The following is a 25,691-nucleotide window of genomic DNA, read 5'->3' on the forward strand; positions in this document are numbered from 1 at the left end:
TATCCCACATCCTCTATGTTGGATTTTCTGCTTTCTTTGGCATGGGCCGTACTTGGATGCTACCTCAGTTTTCAAATGGACCTCTGAGCAAGGGCCGTCTTTTACAATCCCCATGGTTATGACGTTTTTGCTGGTATTGTGTAATATGTTCGCCAAAGGCAATTTGCTCTTCCATCATGCGATTTTTTTAATTCCATGGTGGTATTTCTTATGGGCACTCCGTTTGAGCCCATGCATTCATGTTCTCTTAGGTTGCTCACTCCAAAGGTGATTTTTCCGATGGCCATCAACTCTACGAGACTGGTGGGTGAGGTTAAGGTGTTGTCAGTTAAAGCTCCTCATTTGGGTTTCTCTAAAGAAAAGGTAATGTTGAGAGTGAGGCCATCCTTACTTCCAAAAGTTGTCTCAATTTCTGTTCCATTTGGTAGAGTGGTGCTCCAGGGTTTTCTGATATAGGTGGTGTCCTCTTGCTCTTCTCCCACTTCCTGATCTATGTATTGTTATGGGAGTATTTGATAGATGAGTAATCCTTTGGAGGAACCAATCCATTAGAAGAAGAAAGTATTCATCTTTGGCAATGTTCTTTTTCTCATTGCCCTCCCAACCTACCCCTCTTGGCGGATAGCTAGTATACCTCCTGGTTCTGTGGTCCCTCAGCTTCAGAGTGCTAGGGAAAAACACTGAGGTAATGGGGCATGGTACCTTTATATTTATTGGCCCTAATGTCAAATCCGGTGCAGGCACATCAGGTTATCGAGCTGAACAGACCTTGAGCTGCGCTGCACTACCTGGTGGTGTAAAACATTTCTGAAGAGCAGTTACGGTGGAGATAGACTATCATAGATGAGGAATCCATGGGAAGAACATTACCAGAGGTAAGTAATGTGTTCTTTTCACTTGGAAATGAGGCACTCTACCCACAGCGGTGGGGCGCGAGTCATTGCTTGTTTTGGAGCAGGACCTACATTTGGAAGTGCCACTTCAGTGAGGGTGAAGATGTAGAGCAGCCTTCAGTTGTGGTAAAAGGTCAGGGGAAGCACACCAGTTAAGGGCAGAGGGGTGGGCAGTGGCGACTAACTTCACAAGTTTTAACATTTGACGACTATGGGGATCTATCAGGAAGAGCTATCCACCAGAACCACCAATGGGACGGATACTGGCCTGCCTTTAAGAGAGGAGTCTAACAATTATGCCAGCTACAACATATTAATATAATCGTTTCACAGATGGTGTAACACAGTTTACGACGAGTAGAAATACAATTCCTGTTACAAGGTCCTACAGTGAGAGCAAAACTGAACAATCTCATGTGAGCCTAGGCTCCAAGTATAGGTGCACTAGAAAGCAAGAGTTCCACTTATTACTAATGAACCAAGTAACAGTAAACTGGAGACGGTAACTTGGCAAAGGCCAAGGAGGGTGGTAGGAAGGAGTTCTGAACAATGATATAGGTCAGAAGTGGGGAGGCCCAGTCATGCGTAAGAGGGTACCTGATCTCCACGGGAGAGGTCTGCAAAAACACAGTAGGGAAGACTCTCAAATCAATTGGGGAAACGGTAAGCGACAGAGGAGAAGCATTAAAGAGGGCAGGGAGCCGTAACATTTGTGAGAAAGGTAGGTAGACCGGGTGCAGGGGGGACTCCTACCTTGTGGAGCAGTCAAGACATTGCACCCAGCGGAGTGAAAAGGGAGTCATGAGAACTCTCCACATCATCACTGCTGCACTCCCAGAATTTTGACAATGTCCTTCCAAGAAGCAGCCCTTCTCTTGGTGTACTCTTATAGCCACCACTACCTCCTAATGGACCAAAGCAGTTGTGGTGATGCTGAGGATGAAGGGCAACAGAGCCTCACTTATGCAGTGTCAGGAATAGGGCCAGGAATGCTTCTTGCAGAGCAATGAACGTATGTATGTTGATTCTGGGGAGAAAAGGGAATTTAATTAAATGGGTCCCAATTGGATGCATTTCAGGCTGATCTACCAACCCACCACTGATGGGGGGGGGGTAGTGCCCTAGACAGTCATTTAAATTCTGCCCTGCTCTCATAAAGCCACCGCATTTTACATGCTGATTCTTTGTCATGGTAACTCTTGTGGCTATGTAAACTGGCTCTCACAATATGATGGCAGAATAATGTGTTCACTAAAACCTCCAATAGCACACAGCTGAAATATTTTGTGGTGGCCATCGTTCAACCTTTACAGACAGGTCTTATTTAAAACTACACAGATTTACATACTTGAAAGCTGATCAATGTTCTACAAGCTTTCAATAAAGAATGATCCGAGTAATTTTCCTGCTTGCCACCCCTGTTCAAAAGAGCCCATTCTGAATTAGAAATCTATTGCTAAAAGCAAGCTAGAACTCACTACTTGAATCATAGAGCAGTCCATGTAACATAGTCCTTCCATATATTCTCAAGCATCCATGCACAAAGGGAGTTGAAGGCAAGTCCCTGTTTATGCTCACGCCAGAAAAAATACAACCTTCTAGGGAATAAGGCCAAGAGATTGCTTGTAAGGATAACCAGGTTTAATTGCACAGAATACAAAGTTATCAGCAAAGGACTCTGTTGCCTGAGAACGTTCTGGCTAAGATCAGTACAAGCAGAGGCTTAAAAGACTTTGCAGCGTTATCAGCATACAGGACAAAGTAGCATAACTGGTTGGTTGGTGAGACCCTATATGTGGGCCCGCTCCATAGGGGATGCCAGACTATGATTGGTCTTCTTTTCCACCATCTATATTTTCACATGTGGGTCAGTTGGGCTCATCTCTTCAAGGAGTGAAGGCCAGGCTTCTCGTGAGTTACAGTTAAAACCGCTACTATGATACACTAAGCCTACTGCTACATCATTCTGGCATGCACCTGGGAGGCTTGGGGACTGGTGCCAGGGGGAAGGGAGGAAGAAATACAGTCACCACACATTCTGCACTTTGTTGATATCGCACCTCTCGCACCCAAAGCCTCCACCCTCATTTTGATCTCTAATTTAGCCCTCCCTGTATCTCACATTACAAAGGATGTATTTATGACGAGAGATGAAACGGCCGTACATACTTAGATCTTTTATGGCCATTGGTTTTATGGCGAGGGGCTGGGGTCACTCGCCAATTCATGGAATGCAGGGGTCCTTCGACTGGGTCCGTGGTGTGGGCCATGGCTCTGGATAGACTGGGTGGGGGTTACAGTTCTCCTGATAGTTTGGCTGTGATGAATGGGCACTGAGAAGAGCCTGGTGTCACCTCACAGCCTTGCCGGGCACATTCCTCCCAGTGATACTATGTAACTGCAACAGTGAAAGGACAAGAGGACACTTACATGAGAACTGGCCATGCTGGCTCATCCCGTCCTAATGCTCTGGGCCTATTCAAGTTCCTCCAATGAGCTAAAGTTGTACCACGCGGTCATGCAAGGCTATTTGTCTACCATAACTACAAAATGACATTCTGTTTTATGTACACGCTAAATCTATGCATCTATCATTCCCGCTCCATTATAGCCACACAGTTTCTTAGCACAGGTCTTTTCCCTCCTAACACATTACACAGCTGCTTATGCGATTCGCCTTACTTTAAAGCGCCTAGGGGGGTTGGATAGACTAATTTCCATCTCAACAGAGTGAAGGTCAACATTTGAAGTAGGCAATCTGTATCTGGTTGGGCCCCAATACAGAAGTTGGAAAAGAACCCAACAATAATTCCCAATATAGTTATAGTCAACTCAGGCCATAGAAGACCTTGAATGTAATGGGATTGTCATTATTTGATGTGAAGGAATCATGAAGAAGGACACAGACAACAGATTCAGAGTTCAAAACAAACACTTTTAGTAACTTAAATGTCAGGATGGAAAAAGGCCTAACTTGCCATATGCTAAGGTGGGATTTCCCTACGTAAAGAAAACTAAGGAAAGTTTGAGTCCAAGAGTTCAACTGAAGAATCTGTCTGTGTCCAAAACCTATACTATACTTGCCCTCACAAATAAATCTGTACAATGTGTAGGAATGTTAGCAACCAAAAAGAAAACAGTGTTTAACACAAAGTTATGAGCTTCTTCGTGCTTGCAGCTTCTTTTCAGCCCAATTATGAAACAGTTCCACAACAATTCTCAAAGTTACTTTCCGTGGACTTAAGAGGAAATAGTCTGAATCAGGACCCGGGGTCCCTTCCCCAAAATTTCAGTAACAGTTCAAAAAGCAAGGCATCCTTACTAAAGCTATGAAGTTCAAGTTTCAAATATTAGTTCTTTTTAATGTTGTTGTTTTCACACAAGTGGACATCAGTACTCCTTGTAATGTGTAAAGCTCCACTGTAAATTATACTGAAACACCTTTTGTTTGTGGGTTCCTTAAAGTCACATTGAGTTTAGAACTCCACCTGCTGTGGTTTATATTTCCATTAACGTTGGATTCATTCCACTCTTAATATCCAATAAGTTGTTTGGATTGGAAGTTATGTTCCCTGTTTGGATTCACATTGTGTTACTTCTGATTGGTAACAAGGTTTTGGTTCAGTTTGAAATTCAATAATCATGATTTCTCTTATGATTCCTTTGCGGTTTATCTGTTGTTTAGTAAGTGTTTATTTCCCTTTAATTGGATTGCCCAGTGCTCAGAGTCCTTGAAACGTGTTTCTTGCCAAACGCGATCACTCCGATACAAAGTATCCTCAGCTTTTCCCTGTTCTTTGGTAATTGAGAAGGAAAGATCGGAGACTTTCGAAAACGTGCTTATGCAAGGCACGCAACCATTCCGATACAAAGTATTCAGCGTATAACAAAGTTTACACACTTGCGCACCGGGTTTCCCATTCAATAGAAACTCAACGGTCGCTTTCACAGTTCTTATTGCAGCGCGAATCACATTGCCTCCTGGTCACAGTCCTTGTTGCAGCACAGATCACACATCCCTCTGGTTTTAGGGTTTGGGCTCCAGCTTCTGCCCTTCAGACACCCCTGTGGTGGTTCTCCCACACAGGGGAATGAGCACCTTAAGTGATCGGGAAAGGGGCAGCCTTCCTGCACAGCTCCCCTCACCATGCTCAGCCAGCTAAAGGGAGTCCCAGCTCCCCCACCATGCTTCCCACGTCTCGGTGTCCCGCTCCTGCCAATTGCACCAGCCTCCTTGCTGCTTCTCTTGTTGCTTTTGTCTCCCCTGTTGCTCTCCCAGTCGCTCTCTTCCACTTGGCAGGTCTCCTTCTATACCCCTGCAGCCGCTTGACAGGCTGCAGGGGTGGATGCTCAATTAATCTTGCCTGACCACAAAGGGACATGCCTGACCTTCACAGATCTTAGCAGGAATCTTCTTCTTCCCAGCACCAGAGTGGTAAAAGAGAATAGTCTTAATTGCTCTTAGTTGCTTCTTCCCAGTACTGTCAGTTGTCCATTGTGGAGAAATTAGGGGTACTGGCTTATAACAGCCTATGGAGGTTGGGGAAGGGTTGTCAATAGGAAAAGGGGGATACCCTCTCGCCCAAGGGTACCCTATTCTTTCTCATCCTTCATCTAGGTTTGTCATTTTTCCTAATGTTATACTGACCAAAGGAAATAGGGTGTCCATATCACCAAAAGGTTTCTGGGGGCAAAGGTTCATCCTGAGCTTGAAAGGGGTAATACCATGTCTCACTTGAGGACCCTTCCTTTTTATTTCCCAGGAACCCTCCCCCCATATGATCCTCCCCTGCTTCTCCGCCCATAGGGTCAGGGTCTGAAAGTGATGGCCTTTCCATGGCCACCTGCTTAGATGATCCCAGGGAAATAGATGTGAGGACGCCCTTAGGTTTCTCACAGTATCGAGCCCAACATGTCTTCATAACTGGATGCAATTGCTTTGGCAACAGGACAAATGGTGCACCCTTCACAAGGGAGGATGTAAAGATTCAATGGCCCAATCCTAGAGCAAACCAAGATGCAATTGAACAGAAGCACTCTATTGTTCACAAAGCAGCTGATTTGAGATAGGTGTGCAATAGGTCTGCTAGAAGGGAAGCTATTTCAAAATGTATGTTAAACAATTTGCTTAGAACTTGACAGTTAAATATAGCTGAAGAATGTACACAAGGATTGCATTTTCTCCTTACAATTTAGTAATGCAGTGCAAAGACGCAATGTTCCTTTTTAGTTGCAAGTGTCTGTGCTCAGAAAGGTCATTTAAACATGTATTTAATCTGATGTTTTATTAGATAACTATGCCACGCTCTCACGTTTGATCGATCTTCTGAGACGAGCTGGAAAGCTTGAAGAAGTGCCTAAATTCAATGAATTAGCAGAAAAATATTCATCAAGAGCAAAACTTGAACCTGGATTTCACTACTGCAAAGGACTGTATCTCTGGTAAGATTTTGGCGACGCTGCTGGGGAAATCCAGCCAGCACGAGAAAGGGGGAAACATGTAATCTAGAAGGTAAATGAAGCATAGCGCAGTATGCAGTGCATCAGCAATCAAAGTTAAGTTCGGAAACCCAGTGCAGCGTGAACATTTGTTAAAAGGTTATACGGTTTAACATGATTATGCTAATTAGTTTGATTTCAAGTGACATCACAAATTGCCCTTTTTTATTTGCCCCTACAATCTACATGATGACTGCTGCTACTTCTACTTCCAGATGGCCATCATGTACAAGTAACATCATTTATCAACCCTTCCAGTATTTTTTATTTAGTCACCTTTGTATGCTTGAAAGGTTTCTAAATTAAAAAGTACTGAAGCCTGTTTTTTTCCCAAAATCGTTTCACTTTACAATCATTAAAATGTGGAAGTTTATGTAGAAAGTCCTATCGGTATAAGAGCATGTACACCTTTACTGTTCATCATTTGTAATGGCTTGTGTCCTCACAGAGGGGTCTCAGTTGTACATTATATAAAACATGTTTGCATAAAAAGCGATTACAGAGTTAATTCATTTGAGGTAGTGTAAGCCTGTTCTCAATATGCCATACTTGGTAGATGGCGGAACCGTGCAAAATGAAGTAGCGGAGGCTCAGAATTAAAAGGACTGGCACAAAGGAAAAATATATTCCAATGTTGTCTTTTCAGAAAGGGTTTGTTTATACTTATCGAGGAAAGAGGCATCTTGACATTTCCATGGAGACACGTCAGAAGATTGCGTACAGAGGACGTTGACATGAGACGCGCATTGGCTTTATGAAAAGAGGCATGCGCGTCTAGTGATGTCATCTTGAGGGGTGGGTGATCTGAATAACTGTTGTTAGGTCACTTCAACTTAGGGCGATGGATCAACGGCTAAGTTTAGCGCAAGATGGTGGTACCCGACGTGTCAGTTTCGCATGTGTAAATGTGAGAAAAACTAAGATAAGATGCATTGGAAATCTTTTTACGATCGATGTATGCTCATAAATAAATGCTCAATCGATTGGGCCAGTACCATTTCTGAGCGACCTTCCTCTTTAAACTGTGACTGGGCATTAATACAGTTGTAAGGCCCTAGAAGATCAAATGTGGAGAGCAGTCAGGACTTTTATCAGGAGAGTGGGGTCATGGCTCCTCAAGTGAATCCACACAATATAATACACAATGATTCAATCTAGACAGGAATGTATACACATTTTAATATTTATTCTAGGTCTTTACTCCCACAAAAAAAGGTTCACAGGAAAAGAAAGAAGTGTTTACAAATAATAAGTCGGGATGCGGCAGTCGGGTCTCACTTCACCACGTTTTGAGCATGGGATAAGGTTGGACTCTGGAGCATAGCACACGCTCAAGCGTTCATAGCACGAGCTAGCAGTTCCGTTCTCAGCTTGTCAGGGCCTTCGGTGGTTAAGTCACATTTCTACAAAAAAAAGTCTCTTGCCTCTGTGAATCTGATGTCTTCAATAAAATAACAAACAAAAGTTCCTTAAAGCTTGCACTTTGGGTGATACCTTTTCACCCTGGGATCTCTCTCATTCGGGCTCAGATCCCTCCCGATTGTTAGCCTCTCTCCGCCGGGTTCACTATGGCTTTCAATACAATCTTCATCTGTGCCATTCACAAATCTTAATGTCTTTTTAAACAGTTCACTGTGGACATCCCTCGGTCGGGTTCACGCTTGTCAACACACTGTCAGTCGGAACTTTGCCCCTGGTCGGCATCCCTCGGTCGGGTTCACTCTTGCCAACTTTACGATGCGGGATTTGCTTCCATTAGTTTCCACTATCATCTGTTAGTCAAAGGCTTTCGACTGTACATAGGATTTTACTATACCCCCCTCTATGACCGCTTTGGCCTCCTTCTCGCCTTTCTCCCAAGGCCTTGTGGTTATGATAGTTCAACAACAGGGTAATCGCCGAGAGTTTCTCAAGCGAGTACCCACGTGGTGCTTCAATCTGCTATGCTGGCTTTTCCCTTGCGTATCAATAGTTATTTGTACTTTCTTTAATCAGCGCTTGCTACTTTCGTTCAACACAGTTTGCTTCTTTATTTGCTCTCCCCTCAACTCATCGGCTGTGATGAACTGCTTGGCTTTCTTGTCTGTGGAGTCAAGGCCGGTACCATTGGGCCACGCGTCAATCCCCAGCTTGGCTGTCAGCGGAGGAGGCGCCCATGTTCCGTTGACATCTGCTGCAGCACAAGCTGGCTATTGTTTGCAGTGTTTTGATTCCTTCTCTGGAGGTTTCACAGGCCTCTGTCGATAAGGACAAGGTGACTTCTCGCCTTGGTATCCCCTTGATTCGCGCCGTCTTTCTCCTTTGCTTGAACTGCTGTGCTGAGTTGGCTCTAGTTGTGCAGTTTGCCTTGCTCGTATTGTGCTCTCATGCTCCACCTTTTTTACCCCTGTGGGGAATGGAAAGGGCCATCAGGTGTGTGTTTCAGGTTAATTGCCTGACTTTGCCGGAACCTGGCATTGGGACATGTCGGGTAAATGGCCTTGTTGTTTGTCCGTCGTCTCTCGCATTGTTCGAGTGTTAGTGTCCCGCTTCCACTCCCCAAGCACCCCCCATCCAGGTGATCCTCCCTCACTGTCCACTCGCAGGAACTGGATCCAATAGCGATGGCCGTGTCCTGGCCACCTGGATGACAGATCCCGGGACTAATCAGGGAGACACCTTCAGGTTTCTCACATACCCTTCCTCCATGCGATGTAGCCACATAAGTTTCACTGGGGAACCGGGAAAGAAAATCGACATTTCCCTGTTATTTACCTTATCAATGTTCTTGTCAGGTCCCTGGGTACAGGAGGCTTTAGTAGCTTTAGTACTGTTATTTTTAGGCTGAGTTTGGGTTGTGTTTGCAATATTTCCTTGACCATTATGTAAGCCAGCTGTCATTCTCCCTGTTCAAGATGGTGAAATTCCTGCTCAGCAATAATTAGCTAAGACTATTGTGATGCAGTTTGGAACCTCTGGGGAGGTTCTAAAATGCTTTTCATTCAAGATCCCATATGAAGAGGTCACAGCGCTCAAGTTCTCCAGAGGAAACTGAGAAACCAGAGTAAACTGTCTGAACTCTAAGAGGAGATTCATCTGAAAGAGCCATGATCATCTATTCAGATAAGTGACAGTAAAGAAAGAGAATTAATGAGAATCCAGAAGCAGCTCAAAAACAGAAGTGTTAATTTTTTAATTCTAACATTGTATGTAAATAATAGTTAAAGAAGTCGTTATATACGTTTAAAAAGTTTGTGCGAAGACTGTTATCGTGTAATTACTGAAGTTTTTCCATTCACGCGTGCGTCGGCATAGCATAGAATTATAAGGACTTCTCCCGCGCGTGTGTGAGGCAAAGCTTGGTGCGAGTGAGCGTGTCTGAAAACAGGTTGCGTTGGAGGAAGGGAACTAATAGCAGCCTCAGCGTGAGGAGGAAGTGTTTGAGTAGCGCAGAGCTTTTCGTTACTGAAGAGATCTTCCTCGCGTCATGTTGCGGGTCAAGCAGCTGAGGGCAGACTGAGTTGCGAGCATGGAATTTGTGAAAAGAAGCTGATGGAACCTTACTGCGCGGTGAGATCAGGAGAGAGCAATGCGCGCGTGTGAAATATAAAAGCAGTCGGTCTGAGGAGCGTGCAACACGCCGGCAGCAGCACAGAGTAATCATCGGTTTCTGAGCAGTTTGTACAGTTAAGATAAACATAATGCTCCAAGTGAATGTTAAAAGGTCAAGTTGTTTTTATAGTAATATGAATGCAAAGAACATACAATGTACACAGAATTTACACAGCATTTAAGCATTTAAAAGAGTTCAAAAAAATTAACTGAAGAAAAGGACACACAGATTTTCCTGTCTACAGTGAGAGCTTAGCAGTGGAGGTTCCAGTGTTTAGTTTTGAAAGGTTAAAGACAACACAGGCTTGGAGACACTGTGAGTGCAGCAGGACAGTAGAATATGAAACATTGCCTTAAGTAAGACATTCATTAAACAAAGTGTCTTTGATGGAACAGCAGCAGCAGAAAAGCAGCAGCCACAAAGTTAATATTTCCTAAGGTTGTCTCTTGGCAGTACACAGAAGCAGTCGGGTAACGAACAGTGGCTCTGGGAGATAGATAAATAAATATATCTATAAACATTGAATTATAGTTGCTAAAGGATTCAGGTTAAAGAGTTAATTGGAGATGTGATGTGTTATTTGCAGGTATCCCAGAGTTCTGATACGCCCAGGAAGCAGAGGCAGAGGGAACCAGAGGAACCCTGATCATTTTGTATTTTATCCACTTTCCTTTTTCCCCCAATTTGGTCAACTTAATAGTTGTGCAGATTCACTGTTGGGTGAACAAGGTTGGGGGATCTGGAGGGCTATTAGTCTGCTCCTGCAGGATTTCGCCACTGGGACCTGATAGTTCTACAGTGAAACAATAGGGTTGTAGGTCTAGAAACCATAGCATGACCCGAGGATTGTTGTCTTTGTGTGGCTAATCCACACTAAGGGTGAGTGATTTGTAAATAGTTCAAACTTTCGTCCTAAGAGGTAGTATCTAAGATGGATTATAGCCCATTTAATGGCCAGGGCCTCTGGTTCCAGCACAGTCATTTTTGTTTGCGTGGGAACAGTTTGTGACTGGTGAATAGTATACGATGTGGTAATCCATCGCAAAACCTGGGACCAGACCGCTAATTGTCCTGTGAGGGAGGCCTCTGTTTGTAAGATTAACTCTTTAGAAAAGTCGGCTAACTTTAGGATCATGTTCTGGCACAGAGTCTGTTTCAAGATGTTATAGCATAGCTTGTCCTCGTCATTCCACTGAAGTTTCTGGGGTTTGGCATTCTTAAGTTTATCTGTCAGCCTGGCTGTTTTATCCAAAATGCTGGGGATAAACCAGGAGTGGATTAAATTAAGACTACAAGTGACAGTACAAATTCACCTTTGGTATAAGCCTGTACTACACAGTAAAGTGGTGGCGATGGCTGAGCAGCCAGACTTATCTCAAGAGTAAAGTGAGCAGTATCAATAGTTACACAAAGGACAGCAACCTACTATGGTTCAAGCCAACACTAACTCAAGGTTTCTGAGTAAAAGAATATATATTTATTTACACATCATTTATAAAATAATTCACTAAGTAAAAGCAGTTGAAAAATCACACTCTTAATACACTACACCACACCCAATAGATTCTGGACAAGTTACGCTCAAAATGAAGTGTGAGCAAAATGGCACTCCAGTAATTTAAAAGGGAGGGAAAGACAAAGTTAGACAAAAGTTAAGCAGCACCAACAAGTAAGTAAGCAGGGCAATCTAGAAAAAGTAACCACAGTGGGGAAATCAAATCAAGAGGCCTGGCCCAAAGTCAATGGACCAGAGTCTTTGCAGAGGATAACACAGTTCAGTGTAGTTTGCGGTTAAGTCTTTGTCATGATCACTGCTTCCAAGGAGCCAGGACCAGCCCAACGTCCTTGGAACCAGGCCCCTAACCCTAATCCTAGGCACCAGCCGGTCCCCACTGGGACCTTTTGGACCTTGTCCTGGCGCCGGTGGCACCAGGCTCATCAAAACCATTGGTCCCGGCACTGGAAGCGCCGGGCTCATAATAGGTGTGAGGATGCTTGGGTGGACTTACCTGCAGCAGACCATGCTGCTTACTTACCAGCCACTTAGAAGCTATCTAAGAACAGGGACTACGTTCTTACCTGGGTGGGGCAGCTCCACTCCCTGGATACAGCACTGGAACTCTTCTGGAAACTGGAACTCTTTTCTTACCTAGGCGGGGCCGTGGAAGAAGACGCCTCATCACTCCAAGGCAATTTAAACCACACCGGATAGATGAAGCGTGCTTCGCGTTATTCTGCATCTGCAGCAGAACGCTCACCGAGTCTGATCCGGCTTTTCTTCTTCTGATCCTGGACCTGCAAGAATCCTACTTACCATTTCAGTATCCAGACATCATCAGCACCTGCAAAGAACAGAAACAACAGGTTAGCAAGGCGAACTTTACACGCAGCACTCACTCACCTGATCCATAGGCTGCGGCCGCTTCGTCACGCCGCATCTCCACCTGCAAAGGCAAAAGCATTGCCATACTTACCGGCACGCTGTGGATTCCGGATTTCTTCGTTCTGCATCGCCGCCTGTAAAGACAAAGCATCGTTAACAACTTACTGGCATTCCGCGGACTCCGGCGCTGCAAACCAACATCTGAAAGGCAAAAGAAAAGACATTAAGCAGGTATTTACTTATGTCCATCCCGCTCGTCGCAATAAAACGCCTGCAAATACTCCGGCGTCTCTTTAACACAAACTAAGCTGCAAGGAAAGAGACAATTAGAGTGCTTGCCATACTTACAAACTTCCAGGCGCTTTACTTCATTTTCCATCTCAAGAGCCCTGCAATACATAAGGGAAAAGCATTATATAGAGTCTGCATATAAAAGTGCCATGCATTTAAAGACTATAAAGACAAAAGGTGTCCAGAAACTCACCGCTCATGCAGACAACGACGGTAACCATCCTCTGAATTCAAGAGGCCTATGTTTCACCAGTGAAGGAACTGGCAACGGCACCCTGCACCAGACGCAGATGGAGAGCCCAGCATTCACCTATATAAGGTGAGCACGTTGACCTGGGGGCTCTACGAAAAAGCTGGGAAGAGAGAGGGAGAGAGGGACATTCAACTACCCAGACCATTAACCCCCATATTCTTTCACCTGCAGAAACCTCACTCTTCGAGTCCGACACACAGTGCGAAGAGGTTCGACCCCAGAAGCCAATCGAGTCCTGCACATCACTTTTCGAGTCACAGACAGGTTCCTGTCAAGACCCGCGCCTCCGTGGGAATCAGGTGAGCGTTAAAGGTCTTTGCCAAGAGTTCAGAACGAAGTTGGTCAGATGAAAAGTTACTTTAAAGAATATAAAAAAGGAAAAGCCCTCGGTTTGGCGAAAGATTTCACACACTTTCACCGCGTCTGTACGAAACGAACAACTGGTTTAGCGCAGTACCTTAAAAGCAGAAGAATGCTCTAGCTGAGGCAGACATTCCTGGCAGATCCTGCATACTCACTGTTCCTGAAGCGACTGTCTGACTGACACGAAGGAGGAAGATTGGAGAGTCCTGTACTGCCCAGGGAAGAAACCATCAGCGGAGCAAAACGACGAATAAAAGGTGCGCTCCTTAAAACCCAAGCAGGGTCTGATCCTCCTGGCTATCCGGTTCACTGGAGCTCTGTACAGCAAATCCGACGAGAGGAGGGAGGCTGGGCTTGCAGTTTGGCAAACTGGTTGGTCCCACCAGCTCAGGGGGAGAAGATTCCTTGCAGATCTTCCCTGTAGACAAAGTTTGATTATTCAGACCCGCGCAGGGCTTCACCGGGAGGTTGTCATGGTATAGGCCCTCTTCTGTCAGCTTCTCTTTGGTTCTCTCATTCCAGTGGCGACTCTGACTCCCAAGCCCAAGAGACCTGCTTTTTATGCAGTTATCCCCCATTCACACAGCCTGGCTGTCAATCACACAACAGGGTGGCTGTCCCGCTGGGTCAGTCACCTCAGCCACTCATACCAGAGTGCCACATGGGTCTCCAAGGAGGCCCTGTGCAGGGAGTCTCAAACCCCTCCCTCACATCCTGTGCCCCTCCAGACATTCAGGTGCCTAAGGAGGGCTTCTGTGCAGAAGCCTGCCAAAGGACGGCTAACAAAGGAATCAAACCTGGTTTGGCGCGCAGAGAAAAACGCGAGAAAGACTTTAAAAAAAAATGACAAATAAACCCACCTGGAACCGTATAAAAATCTATATGGTCCAGAGGGTTTAAGTTCAAGGCTACTAAGATAGCCTAAAACACTACTTGACCTATTTAAGATAACCGCAGTAGGAAAAAGAGGGTAGTTACCACTGCCACCAGCCAAATCTTAATGAAAAGGGAACGAAACAATGTTCCATGAGAAACAGAAAAAAAAAGAAATAAATGTTAACCCTTGCCAGAACTCTATGTAAGTTTGTACTGGGTCTGTGAGTTAAAAAAAGACTAATAAAGTTAATGGCAAATTTACATGTTCTGGGAGACAGTAGTCAGTCCCAGAAAATGGGACAACCCTGTGCACTGACGGTGCTGTGTAACGCACAGTAAAAAGATGCCTATGGAGTAGGTGAAGCTCCACAGTCCAAGAACACAAAAATGTAAAACACACACAACAAAACGCATGGAAGAGTGGGGAAAAAAGGCTCACACTCTTACCAGGTGAAGAAAATAAATCCTCGAAAGCCAGCAAAGCTGCTGAGGGACTCAGTAGGTGAGGGAAATTAGCCATTTTGGAGAATTCTCCCTAACAGTTGGTGTAAATAAGACCGCTTTTACCTTCTCATGTTGGGGTTGAACACTCCCATTCCCTACGAAGAAGCCTAGGTATTTTACAGCTGATGGGGCCAATCTGCATTTAGCTGGATTTGCAGTTAGGCCAGCATTTCTGAGGCTTTCAGAATGGTATAAAGATGGAAGAGATGGTCCTCCCATGTTTTTCTATAAATGACAATATCGTCAATGTAAGCTCCACAGAAATCAGAGCAGGGTTGTAAAATTTGATCCATGAGGCATTAGAAAGTAACTGGCACACTGTGTAAGCTGAAAGGTAGGACTTAAAATTGAAATAGTCCTAGAGGTCTGGAAAACACGTTTTTTCCTTGTCTGGCCCGTATATGGGGACTTGCCAGTACCCTTTGGTTAAATCTAAGGTAGATAGAAAGGTGGCGTAGGATACACATTAAAGTCTGAGATGGCATTAACTTGACGGAAGTCTGTGCAGAATCTCCAGAAGCGGTCAGGTTTAGTGACCAACACGATAGGAGAGGATCGTGGGCTTGAAGGTGGTTCAATAATATTGGCTTTCAACATTTTGCTGACTTCCTCGATCACTATTTGTTTGTATGCTTCTGGGAGTCAATATGGTTTTAAATGAACCACTTTACCTCTTGGTGTTCTAATTTAGTGGTAGGTGCCTTTTACTATTCCTGGTTTTTCTGAGAATACATCAGGAAAGGAGATTACTATGTCTTTTAAATCATCTTGTTGTTGGATGGAAAGCTTGGGAAGAAATTAATTCAAAGTTATCTATCTCTTTGGGAAACAGACAGGCTAGTATTTTGTCCTGGGTGGCTGTTGGGTTCTCTCTCCACTCTTTCAAGAGATTTACGTGATACAAATGGATTTTGTTTTTTTGTCCAGTTTGGCTATTTTATAAGTAAAGGTTCCTGTTCGCTCTATGATTACATAAGGTCCGTGTCACTTGGAGACAAGTTTGTTTGCTAACGTGGGAAAGAGGACCAGTTCTTTCTGTCTTATGGAGAATGATCTTAAACTTACTTTTTTGTCATAGGTGGATTTATTTTGACCGTGGGCCTTTTTCAGAGGTGTGCAAACCAAGTATTACACCAATTTCATATGCTCTTGCATTCTGGTTACTGTTTGCGAGGTGGGAACGGGGGCCTCCTCTCATTCTTCTCAGATATCCCGGAGCATGTCCACGACATCTCAGGGCTCTCTACCATAGAGCAGTTTGAAGGGAGAGAAATGGGATTTTGATGAATTTCTTGGAACTTTATTTTGATTCATTCATTTGCCATGTATGTCAGGCTGTTTTAGTTTATGAAGCCATTTTTCACTAATTTATTTTGTGTGCGTTAATAAAAGAACCAGCTGCCTTATAGAGTGCAGTTTCGGACAGCAGCCATCGACATTGCAATTTCTAATGGGCACATTCCTACCACACAATTCCTCATTGTGAGGGGTCAGAAATGTTAGGCAGACAAACTCAAACTTGGGAAGGTTTTTTTCAACAGATGCCATTCTATTAAACTCAAAAGGGTTTGACAAATGCCTCCCTATCCATAGCCTAATGAGGATTTCCCTACCTATAAAACAAGCTAAAAGAAAGGATTCTGTCCCTCACACCTGTACATAAAATGAACTCAACAAGGTAACTCACAGCAGTTTAAACATGACAAAAATTAATGGTGATTTGTAATAGTTCCACCTTGTAATCTTGGTGAATTCCTCCTTCCCCAGATTCAATCAGGATCTCGGCTGATGATTCAAAAGGATAAGGAAATCCAATAGTATAACAAAGTTCAAATAACGTTCCTGTCCCATGGTAAGTCTCCCATGTGTGAATAACCAACAGTTCAAAAATGTTCCATAAGTATTTTGGCCTCTCTACTGGTGGTAGAAAATCCCACACAATTTCTTGGCAACAAGTATATTCCACAGTGTATAAATGTCAACACAAAGACATCTGTTAGAACAATTCTGCTATAGATCACAATGCACTCTCATCAATAATGTTGATTAGCCAATATAATTCCACAACAATTAATCATGAGCTTTGGTAGTCTTGCCACTTATACTTCAACACTTTAAGTAATATCACATACTTCAAAGAGTTCGGCCTGGTCTACTCAACTGCCAGGCATATACTACAAAAGTCCCTTGTACTCGCCTGCCACAACAATGTGAAACTAATACTACAAGTACTTCTGTGGCATAGTTCTGGTTTGTACGCCTTATAAAGTCTTTAACTTTCCACAACCTCAGTGTTGACCACTTCTTCTGGGAAAACATGAGACACATTTGTGCTGTTTGTTCCACACTTGTAATTGCCACATGCAATGCAGGTTATGCTCCTCTCCTCCTGAACACCTTCTGTCAGAAGGGTAGCCTTGCTGCCACTCTTGTTCTCACACTTTGTTTTTAACCAAGTGCTGATACTGAGTCTCTCCCAGTCTTGCTATCATTTGGCTTAGGTGTACTGCTTGCTCAGGTCAGTACTTTCTATTGCCTCTCTTTCTCTTTTACAATAGGGTTCATACAGAGCTGGTTGCTTAACTTCTCCATTTTTATTTTGGTAATGTTGGTTCTCTTCAAGTAGGTTCACTATTGCCCATTTTTGGCTTTGGTAATATTTGTCGGCTTTGGGTTTCAGGAATATTGCCCTTGGGTGGTGTTGGCAATTGTTCTGACCTTTACATTTACGATGGTTCTGCCACTTCTTCCCCCTTGTATCAACGTGACATTCTACATAAATATCTCTTAGCTTTTCACCTGTTTGATTCAAACAGTATTGACTTTTCTGCCACTTAGTTTTCTTTTCAGTAGTTCGGAATTCAAAAGGCCTACGTTCGGCTAGCAGGTGTTCATGGAGCGTTCTGGGGTCACACAGTTCAAAAGAACTCACCGAGTTTGGCTTGCGCATCTGCTCGCTCCGCTGCCAGTGGGCTCTCTGCTTCTGCTTCACACAGACTTGAAAACTGCCTTGTTCAGTTTTCTTCGTGCCACGCTTTTCAAAATTTGAGCGTTCCTTGCTCCACAGGCTTTCAGGTGCTCGCCTGCCACCCAAGCCTGTTCTTCTTTGGGGAGAGTGTTCCCACTTCCCACTTCATGCTGCGTGACCTCTCTGTAAACAGAGTCACTGAAGGAAGAGATCCTTGCAGAACCAGTATCCATACAGCAAAAGTCGTTGGTTCCGGCTTTTCTGCTTTCCTTCAGCTGCAATCTTGCTGTGGTGTCACGGCAAGCACACCACCTTCTACTACTGTTGCTCCACTTTATGGCCTGCACCCGAGGGGGCCTTTTATGTCTCACCAGGTGTTGGTCATTAACCTTAATGGTCTGCAACCTGCAGTTCATAGCATCTGCATCCCTCTTCTTCATCCCAGTACTTTTGGCATTGTGGGATGTGAAGTCCCCATTATTCATTTAACTCTTTTCAAAGGAATAATTCTTAGAAACTTTGATTATATCCCTAAGCTCCTTTTTAAAAGGAGTGTAATAAGGTTTTACTGCATGGTTTTGCTTCTAAGGGAATTTGATTTTCAGAATCTAATATGGTGATATTCAAAGTTTCTTCTTTCATATTTCCTTGTTGAACATAGGAGCTTTTACCTCTACAATTATGCTTCACATTGGGGGAATGATCTCTACTTCCAATAAATGATTGATCGGAACAATTTTTATCACCATTGGGATAATTTGCTTTGGGAAAGAAAAGCTTCTTCTCTCAACAAGCCATTATAGACTCTGGCATTATTGCCTCTTCCTCCTCAAAGGAAGCAAAATACTGTCTCTGCCAGTCAAGTCCTCCGTATCCTTGGGGTCCTTCTCCTCCCAGCTGATCCTCCCAGCTAACACCAAACCTCAGGGCCGGGATCATTTCCCCGGCCACCTGGAAGGAGACGTTAGGCAGGGTTTTTGTGAGGACTCCGCAGGATTCATCACATCTTCCTCTGAAATATCCAGTCGATACAGTCGGCACCGAATAATGTTTTACAGCGACTTGGTGATGCCATGTCCTTGACTCGTTCTGTTCATCGACTTGTCTCGTGCTGTGGCATCATCATCGGCCTACATATACAGAGCCGCTGGTGCCATTTTCTTCAGTTCCTTTTTTCCACTGCCACGCTCTGGAACTACAGACGATCATTCGTCAGATTAAAAAAAATGTCAAAGATGTGTCCCAAATGTCCTCAATAATTCAGTGACTCCAAGGAAATTCAAGGGTTTTGGTTTTTCAGTTGGGTAAGAATGTTGTTATTGTTTAATCTAACAATATGCAGATTGTTCATTCTAGTGTTAGGCAGATTATTCGGTGTAACACACTGGGCTGTATAAGGGGTGGGCTTGCACTACTACTACTCTTCACACTACTGCTACTCTCCCCTCCCTGCACCAGTATTACTCTACCCTCTGTTTACTACTGCTACGTTCTCTGCACTACTGGCACATTCCCCGCACCACTAACTACACCCCTTTCTTCACCTCACATTACACCTCTCTTCTCATCCACTACTCGGGAATATTGAGCTCTGCTCATACTAATGGGGATATAGTGCCCTGCTCACTCTCCCAATACTCACTTTTGCTATTCTCACACCCTCCCCCTCACCTCTCTGCTGCACCCTTCTCATTGAACCCCACTCATGCACATCTATCTTCCATCCTTACTCTCTCCCAAAGGTTCCATGTAATAATGTCCCCGCAAAAATGTCGCCCAGCAAAAAAGTTGAAAAAAAAATTGCAGCTTTTTGCTGGGACATTGTTACATTGAACATGAGGGGGACATCCCCAAACCCTTTTTTTCAAGGGTAGCGGGGGACACCCCCACCCCCCCGTGTCACCTGCTCCCCTTGGTCACCATATATAATGTCGTTACAACCTTTTCCCAGCGACATTTTGTATGGCGACCATATGTATGGGGATAATATTACCTGGTACCCTCCCAACTCCCACTCTATCTACTACCCTCACTCCTCTACTTGTATCTCCCACGCTTCCCTCCCTACTACCCTCACAAACACGCTTTCATTCAGTACTTCACTCTCACTCCTAAATACCCCACTTTGCACACTGCTTTAGTCATCCACCTCCATGCTCCTGTACTCGGGGAGGGGGACAAAGAGGTCCTCCAAAAACACACCATAAAAACCTCGAAATCGGAGCACACACCGGGCAAGAATCAACAAAATGTATTACAGCTCGGCAAGCACAAATCAAACAAAACAGTGGAATAAATCTGATTGATGAGAGCTGGCATATGAAAGTACTGCGAACATTAGTTTTATACTATAGAACACAATGGACAAAATGCTTAAAAACACTTGCAATTTAGAACAGTCACATTCTCTGTTTCCCAGAAATGCCATTGGCCAGTGTTAGGGAGAATTCTCTGTTTAGGCTGAATTTCCCTACCTAGTGAGTCCCCCAGCAGCTTTGCTGGATTTCTGGGGTTTCTTTTTTTCTCCTGCCAAGAGTGAGACTCTTTTACCCTCACTCTTGGACATGTTGAAGTGTGTTTTCTTGGTTAAACCTTGTGTTGAATGGGCTATGGGGTCTTTTACCCCATAGGGCCTCATGTATTTTTGTGATGTTGGTTACACAGCACCCTCTGTGCCGTGACCCAGGGGTGTCCTAGGGACTCCCCAACATAGACTCCATACCCTGGGACTGACTACTGTCTCCCAGGGCATGTAAAGTCACCAAAGACTTTGCTAGTCTTGAATCCTGAACAGAACCAGTACAAACCATCATATTGTGGACGTACTGGCTGGGGCAATTCGATTGCCCCAGGGTCTGTTAGTCGAGGGGGCACGTCTCCGTCCCCCCTGATCGAGTTTTGGCTGGTGGCAGTGGAAACTACGTTTTATATTCGACCGCGAATATTTTCCTATGGGATTTCCCATTGTTTTAGGCTAACACATTTAATTATTTATTTACGGTAGCCTTAAACCTACCGCCGGTTTATATATTTATTATTATAACTCCGGTTGGGACTTTTTGCCAAAACTTGATTCTAAAATGGCGTTGGTGTTCGCCTCTGTAACTCTGACCCAAAGTGGAGCCCTTTGTTCCACTTTTGGCGGGCTTCTCCACAGAAGCCCTCCAAAGTGGTGCCACTCTGTCTGGGGTACTTAGGAGGGGTGGAGGGGGATTTAGGCACCCTGGACTGAGTTACCTTGGTAACTCAAGTCGCACTCCGTCCTGATTGGCCCAAGTGGTGAGCCGGCCGGCTCACCACTTAGCATGTTTGAGTGACAGCTAGGCTGGGTGAATGGGGGTTTGCTGCATAAAAGCAGGGCTTTGGGGACTGGAACTTCAGAAGTCGCCACAGGACCAAGAATCCGACGAGGGAAGAGCTGAGCCGACCTGCTTCGACGACACCACCCGGTGGAGCCCTGCTGAACCGTCTCACCACCTTTCCCGACGACCGAGGAGAACTCTTAACGGAGTGGCTCCTTCCCTTGACTGGTGGGGACAACCAGTTTTCACCTTCTTTCCGCTTCTCGAGGTATCTCGTGGCCGCCTTGCCCGTGCCAAGCATCCCGGCAACCGGAATACCACACTTTTACCCCTAACCGCGAAAGTCGGTACAACCCTTTAACCGGAGGACTCCGCGGCTGGTTTCTTCCCGGGCAGTGCAACGACCTTCTTCTTCTGCTCTTCAGCGAGAACTTCTTCTCCCCTGACCGACGTCGAGCCTGGCTGCCACTGCCTGGAACAACTGCCACCGCTGGAGGATCCTTTCCGCTTAAGGTACCGTGTTCCGCCTGGCTTCCCTTGCCACCGACTGTACGGGGTAGTTTTAGCCCCCGGCTTTCGAACCTGGGAGTGCCTGGGACACCCTGGCTAAACTTTCTAAGCCACTCTAAACTCTTTCTAACTCTTTGCAAGACTTTGAATCCCTACTAACAGTGTGATCTTGGGCACATTTTCGCTCCGGCTACTCTAAGAGTGGGCCCTGCCTAGTGACTTTTGCTCACCTGTGACTTTGTACTTCTTTGAGCCTATTGCAAGTGTTCTGGACCTTAGAGTGGTGTGTTTAACCTATTTCTGTTTCTTTTATCCCTTTCTTGAACCTACTAGAGTGTCATCTAACGTTAAGCACTCACCTCTGTTCGAATTATGTGGTGTTAACCTAGAGTTGTCTAGATAGGAGTAAGGGTTGAAACTGCTTTCATTATAACTGTGTTTGAAGAGTTTTTACTATATTTTTGCTAGAGTGATTTCCACTTATGTGTGTTTAATAAATAAATAACTATATACTTTTGAAACCAAGCTCTGGTCAGTGGTTGCTTGTGCTATTGTATTTGAGTACCTATGGTGTATACTTTACATACTGCCTAACTCTTCTTGAGGGAAGTCTGACTGCTCAGCCACAGCTACCAAGTAAATCTGGGTGGTGCAGACTGCTACCAAGTGGGTTTACTGCTATACCTGTAGTCTTAAATCTTTTGCAGTGTTCCCCAAGGGAACTGCACAGGTTTCTGCCTAACAGCCAGTCCACGTTATGTCCTTTGTGCTGGACATATGTTAGTAAAATATTATTGGAGCAAAAGGTTTAATAGTATCCCAACACGTCACCTCACCATGTGGTGCCACATTGATTCTCACCCCTCCCCGGAATAATTTGCATTTAGTAAAATTACATTTGTGCTGACCGTCTGAATTTTAATACTCTGCCAGTGGTCAGCACCATTGAGAACAGGACACAAGACACCCTGCTTCTGGTGGGAAAGGAGACATTCACATGGTAATCGCTAGATGACCTTCGCAGACACAGTGGGTGGTTACTTTAAAGGCAGGCCACCTCTTCGGAGCTCAATGTCTTACCATCCGATTGGTTGTTCAAGTAACGCCACTTTGTCCAGTGTCCCTTTCCCACAGCCACCTGCCAATGGGCACGGGTGGCAATGTGACAGGCACAATGGCTCAGATTCACTTCCCCTCCACCCTGTGTGTCTGCTGGTTTGGCTGACCGCCCTGTAATTACAACACCCAGTGTTGTTCTAGCTGCTTTGACATGTGTGTGACAAACAGCTTCTCTCAGCCTCCCTCAGGGTTTCCCCTCCGAATGTGTTTACCAAAGATATTGTCTTCCACTTCGCAGTGAGGTCTTGTTTTACAGGGAGACCGTTGCTGTGTGCACCTTTTGGTATTCCCCCTCTAACAGGTGCCCAGCCCCCCCATTCTTTACTCATGCCGGTGGTATGTGTTTCCCCCCCCCCCATCTGGCGCTGAATTAGCACCTTCAATACACACCCCCCTTCGATCGACATTTCCTTACCTTTCATCTCTTCACCCTTTTCCTTGCCCCCCGACTCCCGTGTGACCCTGCTTATGTCCCCTTCTTCCTAGGTATTTTCTGAAAATGTGTATTTTTGTTCCAACAGGTGAGCATTCTGCCGACAGAGCTTCATCATTTTATAAGTCCTGCGGGGGTGCTCTGAATTTTACTTCCACATCATCCTCACTCTCGTTTGCACTGGGAGGTTCTTTACCTAATACTTTGTCACACTCACTTTTATTAATTGACATTTTATAGTGTCCTTCATGCTGGTGGCAGTTGCACCAGCCGATAATCCACCGGCTGACACAGATGGCAACGAGGATTGCGACAAGCAAAGGGACAGTTATCTTGAATATGGCTGCCAACCAATTGGGCACCCAAGCAAATAGTGCATCCAGCAAGGTAACATATTGTCTCTTATGTCATTTTCTCATGTATTGCTTTAATCTGTTCAACAGCCTCTGTGTGTTCTGTGCTCTGCATCATTGCCAGGAATTGCTGTGCAGCAAGTACTACCAATTTTGTGGCACACACCCCATTCCATGGCAGTTATGAGGTGTTAAATATAACAGTTCTGGAGGGACCATCAAACGCAAGGCTTGGATCTCAGAGCGTTATCACGTTCAATTCTTTCTCGGTCGCATTAGCCAGTTGAGCAGCTTGTAATGTGTAATTTGGAGCCATTTTGCCTTAGTTGCTGTTTGCACACCAGGGAGCAGGAGAAAGGTAAAAAGGACTGATGCTTTGCTGAACAAATTTAAATGGGGCAGGATGTCTTCTAAGCTCTTGTTGAATTCTGCCGATATATATAGTAGCTTGACCTTTTCCTCCTAGTTATCGTTGGTTGCTCTCCTTGTGTCCTTGCTGGCCCCTTCTCTTCCCGTGTTAATGGTTTGTTGAGTGGCATCAACTCTGCACAAGGCACAACCAAAGCAGGGCTGTGGAGGGTCACCAATGGATACACACCTTTCCAGTCTGGTGGTAGCTGGGCATAAGATCTTGTTCCACACGCCCACTACATGTCCATCACTGCCGCTGTCCCATTCTGCAAAGCCGTGATGCCCATTGTCCTCTTGCAGCCGGTGGTCATCCCCAGTGCCACAGTTCTGCCGTTTGCTTTGAAACACAGAGTACTGTGTGAGCAGTATTCTATATACTGGACAATGTTTTTCATCTATCCAGGTTAAGGAATGTATATTATTGTTCCATATTAGTCTACACCCTGCATCTCTTTCCTCACCACGTTCTCTTTGAACCCCATTGGCCCTTCTGCATGGCACTGCACCACCCCTCTCTTCCACTTTTATTGTAAAGCACCGAAACCTGGATTTGCATCAAGGGTCTGCTGTGGCACCATGATATATTGTTTCTGGTGGATGTCTTACACAATATCCTTCTATGGGCTGTGAGCACTTGTTTTCCTTTTTGTGCCCCGTCTGTTTTATGTTCTAATATCATGTGCTTGGCCTTTTCTTCCCGGGCAATGCTTTCTAGCTGTATATATTTATCTTCATACACCACCTCCCCCTCATCTATCAATTTCACTTCTACTGCATGCCCCTGGAAACATCCCCCTCGTTTTGTACAAGGACATATGCATCCTCCTTCCTCTAGTGTCACTTCTTGTGGCAATAATTGTTTGGGAGCCCCTGCAACGTATGAGGTGAGTGAGCACACATAGCATGTGCCATTGGTGCTCCCTCTCCCGCAACCTTCTGCATCACCCTTTACCAGTCATTTTCATATGCTAAGTCTCCAGCATTGTAGTATTCTTTAATACATGATATACTTAACTTAGTGCGTGTCTGTTACGCTCACCTGGCTCCCAGAGAGGCGTCGATCGGAACTGGACAGCTGCGGTCTCCACCAATGTGACGCTTAGGGCCGAGATGACGGACTGGACTGGCCCACTTAGCTTTGTTTGCTTGGCCCGTAGGAATATTCTTCTGCAAATGGAGAAAGGGAATTAACCACCCGCGGAGTGGAGCATAAATCCCCCCACCCCCGCTGTTCTCCCCACAGATCACCTTTGATAGTCTCACCTGATGGTTTGAAAAGATGAGCTCTCCATCCAGCATTGAGCGCAGGGGTGCGTTGATAACCAGTTGCTTCACTGGCTCGAAGGAATTGGTGAGTTCCAGAACAATATTGACTCCGAGATTCATAGCAAGACGCCGGAAGTATAAAGTTCGTAAGAGTTCAAATGCCTGACTTTCACTCTTGTCCGATTTCCTTGCAGGTTGCAGCTTGACCCTAATGAAGAGTTCCTCGTGGCAACCGGTAGTATTCTGGTAAGGATTTGTATTTTCCAACACAGTTCGATAAAATAATGTCAGTATGTAACCTGTTGCTTTCTCCCTTATTCAGGTGCTGAGAGAAAGTATGAAGTCTTGGGGAATAATACCTCTGGCAGTAAAATCAGGTAAGTCTATTGTGGTGAGGAGGGTTCCCCTTGTTAGTCCCTTTGTTTCACCTTGCTGTCCTTTTGTTTCCCCCTAGGGGCTGGGGTTCGGCGAAGATGCAGTGGAAGCTGTGCCGACCCGTGAAGAGGAATAGTACCCCCGGCGGTAAAATCAGATAAGTCTATGGGGGGGTAACTAACATTCCTCTGTGTATTCCCTTGGCTCACCTTGCTGTTCTTGTCTTATCCTTAGGTGCCGGAGTGTGGCGGGAACATGCAGGAGGATGCGGTGGAATGTGAAGATGCTGCGAAGGCCGGT

The 25,691-nt window shown here is 45.0% G+C and overlaps 1 protein-coding gene across 1 annotated transcript in view; it reads left to right on the forward strand.

Moving 5' to 3' along the window:
* The window catches only part of TTC21B (tetratricopeptide repeat domain 21B), a 1,345,192-nt gene that overhangs the window by 889,464 nt on the left and 430,037 nt on the right, over positions 1 to 25,691 (forward strand). Inside the window, exon 23 of the mRNA XM_069616283.1 lies at positions 6,185 to 6,335. Within this exon, the coding sequence (XP_069472384.1) occupies positions 6,185 to 6,335 (151 nt within the window). The remainder of the gene's footprint in view (positions 1 to 6,184; positions 6,336 to 25,691) is intronic.

This window comes from Ambystoma mexicanum, chromosome 9 (assembly GCF_040938575.1).
Source record: "Ambystoma mexicanum isolate Mex_15411 chromosome 9, UKY_AmexF1_1, whole genome shotgun sequence".
Lineage (NCBI taxonomy): Eukaryota > Metazoa > Chordata > Amphibia > Caudata > Ambystomatidae > Ambystoma > Ambystoma mexicanum.